This window comes from Euphorbia lathyris, chromosome 4 (assembly GCF_963576675.1).
Source record: "Euphorbia lathyris chromosome 4, ddEupLath1.1, whole genome shotgun sequence".
NCBI lineage: Eukaryota > Viridiplantae > Streptophyta > Magnoliopsida > Malpighiales > Euphorbiaceae > Euphorbia > Euphorbia lathyris.
Genome location: NC_088913.1, coordinates 54,838,026 through 54,851,372, shown reverse-complemented (window position 1 = coordinate 54,851,372; position 13,347 = coordinate 54,838,026). Strand labels below are relative to the sequence as shown.

The 13,347-nt window shown below is 36.6% G+C and overlaps 1 protein-coding gene across 1 annotated transcript; it reads left to right on the top strand.

Moving 5' to 3' along the window:
* Nucleotides 1-5,801: 5,801 nt before the first annotated feature.
* On the top strand, nt 5,802-11,004 carry LOC136227501 (calcium-dependent protein kinase 1-like). The gene is made up of 7 exons (XM_066016190.1): nt 5,802-7,398; nt 8,130-8,273; nt 8,373-8,525; nt 9,006-9,121; nt 9,319-9,486; nt 10,299-10,523; nt 10,606-11,004. Exons 1-7 carry the CDS (start codon nt 6,603-6,605, stop codon nt 10,729-10,731), a joined length of 1,728 nt encoding a protein of 575 aa, XP_065872262.1. The 5' UTR covers nt 5,802-6,602; the 3' UTR covers nt 10,732-11,004.
* Nucleotides 11,005-13,347: the final 2,343 nt, after the last annotated feature.

Genomic DNA, 13,347 nt, shown 5'->3' with positions numbered 1-13,347 from the left:
TAAATAATTACCACGGGAAAATAATGGTCGTGGAGTAAATGTTTTTTTTGCCACGAGAAAATCTGTGGCTAATAACATCCTTTTGCCACATGTAAAATCGTGGCAAAAATAAAATATTTGTGGCAAGACATAACAACCCATGACAATCAACCTCATTTAGCCACGAGCATTACCGTAGCAAAAATAAAACACTTCTAGAAAAAAACCTTGCTTAGCCACAAGCATAATCGTAGCAACAATACAAAGTCACTCACTGACGACGGTTTACCATAAAAACTTTTGTCGATAATTTGTTGGCATTTATTTTTTCTGTTATTTTAAATCATTTTCAACTTTTTCTGTTATTTAAAATCATACTGGTCCTACTTTTCGCGGCTGAATCAATGGTTTTATTATTATCATTGAAGGAGCTACATTAAAATTAGTATCATTAACAAAGCATAACCAAAACACTACAGATGACATAAATTTCAATAATAAAATCTTTACAAATCTCAATAGATGATATCTTAAAATACAAATATGTTCCATTTACATTCAAAATCACAAATAGATCACCAGTTCTTTAACTTATACCATATAGACCATGGCAAAGTACAAAGTACAGATCACAAGCTAGTTCTACTGGATAAAAGTCAAAAACTATATTGTCCATAACAATATTGTTGGGGGCTAATTTAATTTTTATATTTTTAGCATAGGTTATAATTTTACTCTATAGTTTTTTATTTAATTAAATTCATTTTGCAACAAAATAGAAAATGTAATAAAAATAGAAAATAATATCAAAAGATGATTATAAAAAAAGAAAAGAAAAAGAAATAATAAAAATCAGGAGCAAATTTGCACCATTTTTTTAGTAACCCGTCCAGCAACTTCGACGATGAAAACGGACCTTGAAACAGCAAGATATCAGACATCTATTATTTTTTCAGAAAGCTCGGGATGTTAGCTTTCCGGAATGTAAAAAACGGAGCAAAACGGAGCTAAAACGAAGCCGGTAGAATTTTTCAAAGAGAAGCAGTGCTGAAAAATGGGTTTGAACATGTCTACCTATTTGAGGAACGTATTTCACGGCATTACCTCCATTTTTCCAACTCCCAACTCAGCCAATTTCTTTCTTTAACTCATGAGAATGTAATGGGATCATGTATGAGAAATTTAAGGGCCACTAACATGAGATTTGTTGCTCAAAATCCTATAAATAGAGCTCAACTCTTTCATTCCAATCCCCACTCAAAATCAATCAAAAACACAGAACAACTCAATTTGTCTCTCAAATTCCTTACCAAAATCGGCCTTTTTTTTATCAATCCTTAGGTTCGTAGAAATTCTTTTTTTTAGCATCTAATTAGTTGTAGTAAGTATTAGGATCTTAAGAACACACGAGAGTTGACTTAAGTGGACCTAAAGTAGAGACCTTGACTGTGCCATATTGCATTCATGAATAAATAGACCAAAGTGATACTATAGCTCCTTGTTCTTACCTGTGGCTTAGCCTGTTCCACCTTTTTATTGTGAAAAATCAGTATTTTCTAAACGAACTATTAGAAGATCTGTTTCTCTGTAGCGATTTCTAACTAAGTGTTACAAAACCATTCCCAACTAAGAAAGAAGTTACGTTACTACGAACTCCCTCTTCTATAAGGTTTTTCGGGTTAAAATTATTCATCAATCCCTGAGGAGACGATACTCTACTTACTAATATATTACTTGTTTCTAGTGCACTTGCTAGAGTCTACTTTTAGGACAACACCCCCCCTCTTGGAAATAAACTCTAAATCACAAGGGACCAACAGAGTCTACAGGACCTCTCAATTCGAGTGGGAGAATTTCGGAGGAACCTGATAATGTTCAAAGCCCTTAGGAATTCGAGGAACAAGATAATGTCAATGTACCTCAAAACGTTACAAATACTCTAAATCCGGATGAAAGTGGGAGTGTTATTCCCTATTATTATGACAATATGGAACTTGGTCCGAGTGGGAGCATATAGAATTATGATAAATATATGAAGTTCGTCTATTAGGATTCGGAACTGTGTCATACTAAAAGACAAAAAGTTGATCGTCGATGATTCAGTGTCGAAGGCTCGGCTCTTTTAGCAACTCCTATTGATGATGCAGAACTGAGGAATATTCAATAGGCTCTCTCATGTCCTGAAAAGGACAAATGGATTAAAGCTATGGAAGAAGAAATGACTTCCATGCAAGTCAACCATGTTTGGTGATTGGTTTACTTACCCAATGGTAGAAAGGCAATTGGGAACAAATATGTTCTCAAGATTAAGCGACAGGCTGATGGAAGTATCAAAAGATATAAGGCTCGTCTAGTCGCTAAGGGCCATACACAACAAGAAGAAATAGACTTGGAGGAGACTTTTTTCCCCTATTGTGAGATGTACTTCCATACGGCTTATACTTGTAATTGTGGCAAGTTGGACCTAGAGCTACATCAAATGGATGCTAAGACTTCTTCTCAATGGAGAATCGAAAAAAGAAATTTACATGCAACAGCCTGCAGGTTTTGTTCAAGAAGGCTGCGAATAAAAGGTTTGTAAATTGATCAAATCGATCTATAGCCTCAAACAGTCTTCAAGGCAATGGTACCTTCGTTTTCATAATGAGATGATATTGAATGGCTTCAATCAAATTGAAAAAGATCATTGTGTCTATACCAAACGCTCTGGAAACAAGTTTATCATTCTATCATTGTATGTCGATGATATCCTAATTGCAAGAAATGATAAGACTCGTGTAAATCAAAACAAAGCTTGGCTTAGTTCAAGTTTTGAGATGAAAGATATGGGAGAAGCAACATATATCCTTGGGGTTAAGATCATAAAGGATCGCTCTAAAAAATTGTGGCCCGGTCTCAAGAGACTTACATCAACAAAGTTCTTGAGCAATTCAATATGCGAGACTGCAAACCTATAGATAGCCTGATGCACAAAGATCATGTTCTAAGCTCAAAGATGTGCCCTAAAACGCAATAAAAAAATCTAGAAAAGGGAAAATGTTCCTTATGCAAATGCAGTTGGTAGCCTTATGTATGCAATGTTATGTAGTAGGCCTGATATTTGCCATGCTATCGGGATGATAAGCAGATATCAATCTAACCCATGAAAATCGCATTGCTCTGTTGTGAAGAGAATACTGAGATATCTCAAAGGAATGGCAGACTATTCTCTATGTTTCCAAGGAAAGTGTCTTCCACTTAAAGGATACACATATGCAGACTGGGCATGAGACTTGGATGAGAGAAAATCCATGTTTGGCTACATCTTTTTGCTTAGAAATGGGACAATTTCTTGGAGTAGTAAGAAACAGACATGTATAGCCTTATCTACTATGGAGGCTGAGTATGTGCCTTACTCATCTACAGCCCAAGAGGTAGTTTGGTTGAATAGATTTCTGAATCACCTAAACGTTGTATTTGTAAGCTCTCTAGTAATCATTAGCAGCGATAGTCAATCTGTTATTACTTTTTTTAAGGATCAAAGATTTCATAAAAAAAACAAAGCACATTGAGATTAAGTATCACTTTGTTAGAGATTTAGTTGCACGCAAAGAAGTTTGTGTGAAATATGTTTCGACTCATTGTCATTACATGGTTGCTGACCCTCTAACCTACCAAGAGAGAGGTTTTTGTGAAACATATTAAGCCCTAGGGATTGCTTAGGATCTAAACATATTTTTGTTACATGTAATTTTTGGAACATGTATTTATTCAATAAAGTATCTTTGAATTACTTATCATACACGTATGTAAATATTGTAGGTTAATGTTTACAATTGAGCATGTCGGACAGAGAAGTAGCTCACTCACATGTGTGTTTACCCTTATTTTGTTAATTATGGTGACAAAGATAAGGATGAGTCAATTTTTTTAGTAAATAAGAACTTGTTCAATAATTGACGTCATCTTGCAGTAACAATGAATACGAGTTCATTAAAGTGCATGATAGAGATATGCATACAAATGGATAAATATGTATACCAAAGATTATTTATAATCTGAGATTTCAATTAGAGTCATTTAATGAAATCTTCTGTCTGAGATAGCCGAAGGCAGTCCTATAATGAGAGAGACTAATGTTAGATGTTGTGGAAAATCGAAACTGAAACCTTCGTATGGTGTTGTTTTGAGTACAAACATGCGCTTCCTTCATATGGAAGGATTTGGACACCATAGCACATGTTTTTCATACCATGTGTGCTTAGTGACCAAAAGATGGAAAATGGAAGATCTCGTTTTTTTCCTAATGTGAGACTCACTTCGTGAAAATCATGTTTTCTCGAAACGTTATCCTTGATACTCTTAACTAGTTTAAGAAGTGTGGTTCATTTTGGCTACCTTAGAAGGATCTCTCAAGAGCTAGGTACCAATTTAGCTCGGAAAGGGACCGACTAGGCCAATAAAATAATTATAATGGAAAAAATGTAGTAAGAGGGAAAGACTTTATCAAATTCATATCTTGTAGCTCTATGTTTCGCGAATCCGGATAGTTGTGCATGTGTGCATGCTTGTGAAAATAGATAAACTATTGATATGATAATGGCTACAATGGATGTGATATAAAGTCTAGGATAAAGTATATTTTTTCTTAACTGCATACGTAATTTGAGAGGTTGTATATCTCCAACGAGTATACAACGTTTGAGTTCTTGATTGTATGTCGATTACACGAACTATTTATGAGTATGAACTAGATAGAGTAATGGAGTATAGAGTAATGGAGTATGTTTCTGTTACGTATGAGTGGGAGATGTAGGATTAAATGGAGTAAACGGGATTGGCCCATTGATCGATCCATTTAAGACCCGCATGTAACCTAATCAGTTAGGATCAGGGTCAGGGTTTAGGTTTAGCCCAGCTATAAATAGATAGGTGTGGAGGCTAAATCTAACACACATAACACAAGGAATTACCCTAATTCACATATACAGAGATTAAGAATACTGCAAAAGGCAGAAACTCTACTCCTCCTCCCTAAAGACTCTATCCTCTTTTGTTTTTGGTGTGCGTTCTTAGTTCGTGGAACAACGGTGATTGCTCTTCTAGTGTAGCATTCTCCTAGATCGGTGATACGGAGCCAAAGTCAATTTCTTGTGCTGCTATTCAACAGATTTGTGCTATAAGAGGTAACCCTAAATCTGTTGTTTGTTAATTAATAGATCTGGGTTCATTACTCATCTCTTTGAGGTTAGAGATAATATATAACGGCTATAAGGGCCTTCAACACGTAATGACTTGCTGTTGAAAGACCTAGGTGTTCCAATAAAAGTTTGACATGCAAAGAAGTGCTAACAGAAAACAGTTACAAGAGACCTAATAATCTATAAATACAAGATTTACGGGATCTCACAAGTATGCCAAAAACATTAGCCTTTTTTTTTACTTTACTCATTCAGATTTGAGTTTAGTACTAATATTGAAAAATCAAGAGTGCTTACACCGGTAAGTCGACAGATCTCTTGTTTTGCAAATTACATTGCGCTTAGCGAAAAGAGTTTAAAGTTTCACAATATATCAATTGATGCGGTGAACATTGAGCTGATTCAATCATGGATACATCGACTCCCGAGACGAACACGATCAAGGGAGATCCGAGCAAAGATAATGGAAAGCTTCAAATAGAACTTTCTTATATTGATTCTTTGTCCACTTATTTGTCCAAATCTTGTATTGATCTGTTGCTATGGTCGACTTAAGTACAATTTTAGAGGGGAAATCGAATTTTGGGACCAAAAGGGCTCATGAGATATGGACCTCCCAAGAAACACTATTGAAAACAATCAAGCGCAAAGGCCGGAAAGTAAAGTAGGCGAGCAGATAATCCTTAAACTACGCGTTTTCTTCGATGTTCCAAACTCTTTCTCTTTCCCTTTTACTTTGAAATCGTCCAAATCCTGTCCGAAATCATATTTAAATTATACTAATTTTTTAGGACAATAATTTGTTTTAGATATAAACAAAGCTGGAGACTTTTGCACGTACACTCACGAAGAGCAAAACACCCACTACCCACCAAAATTTATTTCATATTATTATTATCCCAATCCAACCCAACCTATCCTCACTTCTCTTTCTTCTGCCGGATTTCCCTTCTTTCCTTTGACGATCAACTTTCATTTTCTCATTTGGGTACGGATTGGTTTTTTAGTTTCATCAGTTCTTTTCTTTTGGACTTTTTCTTAGTTGCTTTACTCATTTTACTTTATTACTGCACTTTGCTTTTCTTTCTTTTTCCATATCTCTTACTGTATTAATGCTAGATTAGATCAATTTTGAGGTCCAAGTTTTTACTGATTGGTACTTTGTTTGTGGGTTTTTTTTTTTTTATTCGTTTCCGTTTTGTTGATTTAGTTCTTGTTTTTAAGTAGAAGTTGATCTATTAGTTAATTTTTGAATCATATGGAAAGAAGAACTTCATGAATTGAGTGATGGTTTATCCCACTTTTGTTGATCTTTTAATATGAATTATCTGTTCAGTTGTTGAAGTTGAGATGAATTACAAGTTGTGTTAATTAGTGAAGCCAATAATACTAGATCTTAGATGTTGGAATTGGATTTGGAGTGATTGAATTTCGAAGAAACAGATGGGTAATACCTGTGTAGGACCAAACGTTACCAAGAATGGGTTTTTCCAATCGGTTTCCGCCGCAATGTGGCGGTCCAGGTCACCGGATGACAACACTTCTCAGGCTAACGGAGAATCTGCTCATGAGGGAACACCTAAACAACCCGAATCGCCTTTGCCTGTTCAAAGTGAGCCCCCAGAACAAGTTATAATGCCTAAACCTGAGAAACCAGTGCAACCCGAACCGCCCCCAAAACACAAGAAAGGCCCTCAAATGAAAAGAGTATCAAGTGCAGGGCTCAAGGTTGATTCTGTTTTGCAAACTAGAACTGGTAATTTTAAAGAGTTTTATACTCTGGGGAAGAAACTGGGACAAGGACAATTTGGGACTACATTTCTTAGTGTGGAGAAAGGAACCGGAAAAGAATATGCTTGCAAATCGATTGCCAAGCGAAAGTTGTTAACTGATGAAGATGTGGAGGATGTGAGAAGGGAAATTCAGATAATGCACCATTTGGCTGGTCATCCGAATGTTATATCTATCAAAGGAGCATATGAGGATTTGATGGCTGTCCATGTTGTTATGGAGCTTTGTGCGGGTGGGGAGCTCTTCGATAGGATTATTCAACGCGGGCATTACTCCGAAAGGCAGGCAGCTGAGCTCACTAGGACAATAGTTGGAGTTGTAGAGGCTTGCCATTCATTAGGCGTGATGCATCGAGACCTTAAGCCTGAGAATTTTCTTTTTGTTGATAAAAAAGAGGACTCACTTCTCAAAACAATTGACTTTGGATTGTCAATATTCTTCAAGCCAGGTAGATTCATGTATTTGTACTTCAGTTTGCCCCTTTTTTGGTTGATATATTTTGGATTGCTTTAAAGTTTGCATGATTGTATTCTTACATGTACAAAATCTTATTTCCTAAATACTTGGCTAAATGTTTGATGTTCAAAGTTACCATCAGAACTCCTGCAGTATGAGGTTAGTCTGTAGCATATGGTAGTCGCTGCAATGTAGATTGCATTCGCAACTAAGTCTATTTGCTTTGCCATACCACTGTTATAGAACTGTCGAGAAACGGATTTGATTGCTATCTTCCTCCTGCCTTGCCTAACCCTTATCACTTGTATGTCATAGGGATCTTAGCGTTTTCATATTCCTTATTCTTAAACTTATGAATCTATTTACAATTTGCATTCTTATTTCCAATATTGCAATTACAAGTTTACAGCGTTCCGTCTATACTGAATTATCAAAATAAGGTTTGTATGAGACTCATTTTAAACTCCAAGTAAATGGTTGGACTTGGAAGTAGTCCATCACCTTGTGTATTAAACCAAAGATGTTTGGTTGGCACACTGATGACGCATATCAGATTTTGTCTACTTTATGAACAAAGAATGAACTGATAGACTAATGCCAATCCATGGTCGCCATCATTGTAGTATAGTTACTTTTACTTCTTATATGCATATATTTATGTGGTGTATTTCATAGATTTTTCTCTAGGAAAGTGTAATTAAGAATTATACTTCTTTCTTTCAGGAGAAAAATTTCATGATGTCGTTGGCAGTCCATATTATGTTGCTCCAGAAGTTCTAAAAAAGCGATATGGTCCCGAGGCAGATGTATGGAGTGCTGGGATAATTGTTTACATTCTTTTAAGTGGAGTTCCCCCCTTTTGGGCAGGTTTACAGCTATCAGAATTACATTCTTGAATCTATGTATGCCTACATACTGAGCTTATTTCCCACTTCCTTATTCTTATCTATCCTTTTCTTTATATAGAGACGGAGCAGGGAATTTTCGAACAGGTCCTACATGGTGATCTTGATTTTGATACAGACCCTTGGCCTAGTATCTCGGATGGTGCTAAAGATTTAGTGAGGAGAATGCTTGCACGTGACCCCAAAAGGCGGTTAACTGCACATGAAGTTCTATGTGAGTCTTTTCAATCAAATAATGAAATCATATTACAATATCGTATTCATGTTAATTTACAATATGTTTTCTGTGTAATGTGCATGAACACAATGGAAGTTCCTATGCTTAGATTTCTTGTATTTTGGTTTTTGAGCACTGGAGGTTGGATAGTTCTATTACAATTTACAATCATTTTGTTAGTTATAGTTTTTATGATAATCATGATCATACATGCTGAATTCTTCATAAAGTAGTTGTAGTCACTTCTGGACTAATTTGACCAAAAATATCAAGCGTGGACTAAATTAATACCCAAAGTTCATTTTGCGGCAAATTGATCCTAGAAGCCGAGTTGGTGTCCCACATTGACCCTTTATCCATATTTCCATACTAAAAATGTCTTAGCTTTTCTGGAACTTAATGGGAGTGCCAAACCAATACATGATTCAGGCTGGATATATCTTTTCACAGAGATTGTGTGATCCTAATTCCTTGCAGGCCATCCATGGGTACAGGAAGACGGAGTAGCCCCTGACAAACCTCTGGATTCTGCTGTATTGAGTCGTATGAAGCAATTTTCTGCTATGAACAAGCTCAAGAAAATGGCTCTTAGGGTAAGTTTTTTATTTTACTAGACAGAAAAAGATTTTAAGACCCTGAAAGGCATCTTGAACCTGGGATTTCCTGAGGCAGTGAAACATGCGAGGTTGTCAGAATGTTTGAAATATGGATTTGGAACTATTCTTGTCATTTTTTTACTTGAAGACGTTTCTGGCTGCATAGGAAAATGAATTCATCTCTTTCGTAACAGGTCATAGCAGAGAGCCTATCTGAAGAAGAAATAGCTGGCCTAAGAGAGATGTTCAAGATGATAGACACGGATAATAGTGGTACTATCACTTTTGAGGAGCTGAAGGCTGGACTAAAAAGGGTTGGAGCTAATCTCAAGGAATCCGAAATTTATGATCTAATGCAAGCAGTAAGTATCATTTATGCTTCTTGCTGATACATATGCACAGAAAAGGAACACATTTACACAAGCAAATGCCATAGGCAACCCCGAAAAATATGCATATATATTAAAGGCAGTACACTGTACAAAAAGAAAGTTAGAAGTATGCCTTTCTGTTGTTACTTATGTTTTATAGTATTTATCAAAATTGCAGAGTGCTTAATAAGAAGCAAAAAGGTAAAACAAATGATCACACTTTTATTAGGGGAAAAATAGCTAAAATGGTGCTTTCTAATTGCTAGAATTATTTGCATGTTTAGTTGAACGGGAGAAGGGTAACTTTTTCACAACAATTCTCAGAAACATGAAAAACTAAGCTCCATATTCAAATAATTCTATGTTTTATTGATATATGGAAACAAAAGTTTGAAATTTTCCCTTCTCATGTATGATGTTCCCTTTCTCTGTGGATATGTTTAGAAACAATAATTTTGATTATCAGATTTGTTTTTCATTTTTATTGACCTTTTTCATTTCTTTATTTTAATTTACATGAAATTTTAAGCATTCAAGTTCAAGGATCACAAGTTCAAAGCTCGGATGGAATGGAATTGAATCGAATCGGAGTAATCCTTGTACTTAGTAGTAAAGTTCAAGAGAGTAATATCTTAAATGGAACTGAAATTATTTTTATTGATGACAGTAAGCTTTTAGTAATTCAAACATACTTCATATAAATAAATTAAAAATAACTAGCAGGATAAGTGTAGCTGTATGTTATATTTTGTTGTTTGAAGAATATAAACCATAGAATCAAGCGTTCATCATCTGAATTGCAGGCTGATGTCGACAACAACGGCACAATTGATTATGGAGAGTTTATTGCTGCAACCTTACATTTCAACAAAATTGAGAGAGAAGACCATCTTTTTGCAGCCTTTTCGTACTTTGATAAGGATGGAAGCGGCTATATTACTCCCGATGAGCTTCAACAAGCTTGTGAGGAATTCGGGATAGAAGATGTCCGGTTGGAAGAAATGATTAGAGATGTTGACCAAGATAATGTAAGAAATACTCTCTTTTTTATTGTCGAAATTCGTACCTGCATGGTATTATTATACTGAAAGGATGATATGAATTTGGCAGGATGGACTGATTGATTACAATGAGTTTGTGGCTATGATGCAAAGAGGTACTTTTGGAGGAGGTCATGGTAGGAAGGGGTTTGAGAATAGTATTAGCTTTGGATTTAGAGAGGCTCTCAAACTTTAGCTTTGGAAAATGCTTACTTCTTCTTCTGTATTAGCTTTGGATTTAGAGAGGCTCTCAAACTTTAGCTTTGGAAAATGCTTACTTCTTCTTCTGTTTTTATTATTCCTTATGTAAGTATAGCTAAAGCTAAAGCTAAGCTAGCAGATCAGCTTAAAATTGCAGGGAATTACATTTACATGGAGAATTGTATTTTGAGTTGTGACTGGGTTTTGCTTCTTCTCAACCCTTTGCTTCTTCTCATAGATATTTGTATTTTATTTCACTTTTATTATTCTTTTTGTGCTGTTTTATCTTGGATAAACCAATATTTAGCCTTTTTTTTTTTTTTGGGTTTAGAATACAAGGTCCAAAAAAAGTTCTAAAAAGTTAGAAACAAAATTTGCAACTGGAAACTTGAAACTAATTTTCTTGATTTCTTTACTTAAAATATGGTGTGCTAGTGTTTGTTTTGCAAGATGCTGTTAGCAAAGCGATCGTGAAGTTGTGTTCGTCGACATCGTCGAGAATGCGATCAAGCAACAATCAAGAGCATGTCTTGAGTCAGTTGGCGGTTGAGAAGTGGGTCGGTAGTTGGGAATCGTGATGTCAGTTGGAATTTGATTCGATGGTTGGGCATTCGGTTCAATTGTTGCTGATTAATTTTCGTATGAGAGTTTGTTTTGGGAGCAAGTTGGTATTCGGGTTTGTCATCGGTGTTCCAAACCCCTTTTCTCCCCTATCGCTGGGGACAGCGATGCCCCAAGTGGGGGAGGGGGAATGGACCCGTAGGGGCCATGGATATAAGTATAATACAAGTATAATCCCTATATGGACCATGAATATAAGTATATAATCGTATAAGGATGGAATTCTCTGATAAGGATATTAGTAATAGTAGAAGAAATTTTTCACAATTTTCAAAGTTCGATGAATTTTCTTTTTCTGGTATTGCGGATGTGAAATCTTTCAAGTGCAGTGGGTAGAGTTCTTCGTCAGTTGAAGATTTGGCAAGTCGCGGAATGGTGGTTGGAATTGAGTCAAGTTTTCAAGGGTAAAGGTCGGCGAACTCGAAGCAAGCGAAGTTTAGTGTGGAAAATGAAGGAGCGGTCGATTTATGCGAAACCTTGGTTGTTGTTCTAGGTGAAGTGAAGTTTTCCTTTCGAATCCCTCAATGAGGACGTTGATAATCCAAGTGGGGTAGAATGTCATGGGCGGAGATTTGGCCTTAGGCAAATCTCAGCCTGTGGCTTGGACCAAGGTGTTAATATTGGCGTAGCAAAGGCATCGGGGAAGGTTTGCGGTGGAATTGTGGAAGACCAAGCCATCGGCGAGGAATTGCGCCAGCGGCGGGAAGATCGAGCCCGTGGACTATGTCCACGCTAATTATCCCAAATGGGACAACTTTCCCCGCACGATCCAAAAGCTATAGGCTCAATATATTCTATAAGGGACCTCCATAAAAGATTAGAACAAACGAGAACCTTTAGACGTACCTTTGGATAAGTTGTGGTGTATGGAGCATATGTGTGTCCACCGATAGTATGACCCGAGTTGGTATAATGATAGCTCCCTATTTTATAGAGTTTTTAGGATTGTTTTAGATTGTTTTCACTTTGCTTTTACTCAAATCTAGTATCATTTTGTTAGCTTTTAGTTAAATTGCGTATTTTCCTTTAATTATGGCAGTTTCGGTGTTTTCAGGGATTTTCAGGTACTATTCGAGCATTTCCGAACCAGACTCGAGCCAATTGGAGCCTTTTCGGACAATAAAGGACCTTCGGAGCACTCTTGAGATTCGTCAGGGACCATTAGAGCGTATTTCGGAAGCTCAGGGACCTAAACAGACAAAAGCCGGAGTAATTTGCCCCATATGGGACCTGTCTCATCGAGACAGGCCCTCGTCTCGTCGAGACACCCCCTGTCTCGACGAGACGAGGTTGTGTCGATGGTTCCCAAAGGGAACCATCGCGTGGCGTCTCGACGAGACACCAACTGTCTCGTCGAGACGTCCACTCGTCTCGCCGAGACAAGAGGTGTCTCGACGAGACGAGACGTTGGGAAGCAATATCCCAGCGTCTCCTTGCCTCTGGGACGCGATTTCTGCTCTGGAAAATGCCAAAAATGCCCCTGACAGTGCTGAGCACTATAAATAGAGCTTCCATCTTCTATTTTAGGGTTCCTTCTTCTTTTCCTTCTCCTCTCCCCTTTTTCAGTTTTCCATAGTTTAGTTCCATTGTAATTTGTTTTTGCTTCTTGAAGTTTGTTAGAGGAGAGTTCTCTAGCCTTTTATAATCAGAATCAGACAAAACCGGGTTTTAGACTTCTAACTCCTTATTCTGTCTTATACTTTTACTATTTCAAATTAATGATGATTCCTGTTGATATTCTGTGCTTTAATTCTGTGGTTGGTTTATTTATAAACTAATCCCCATCCAATCTGGGATAGGGATGAGATTGATTGTGTAAACTATGTATGATTAGGGATTTAGGGTTTATGGAATTTTTCCAATTGATCAGACTATGCATGCTTAATGTCCTAAATTTACCAGGGATAGGATTATTGCTAGAATAAGATTCGATGATGATCAACTGGCCTGATATTCATTTATGTGAAACTTAATGCCTTGAACCTGATAA

Bases quoted from the DNA above. Each gene is read 5' to 3' on its own strand.
- LOC136227501 (XM_066016190.1), top strand. From the start codon at position 6,603: ATGGGTAATACCTGTGTAGGACCAAACGTTACCAAGAATGGGTTTTTC. The intron at 9,122-9,318 runs GTAAGTTTTTTA...CTTTCGTAACAG, and splicing joins TCAAGAAAATGGCTCTTAGG to GTCATAGCAGAGAGCCTATC. The intron at 9,487-10,298 runs GTAAGTATCATT...TCTGAATTGCAG, and splicing joins TTTATGATCTAATGCAAGCA to GCTGATGTCGACAACAACGG.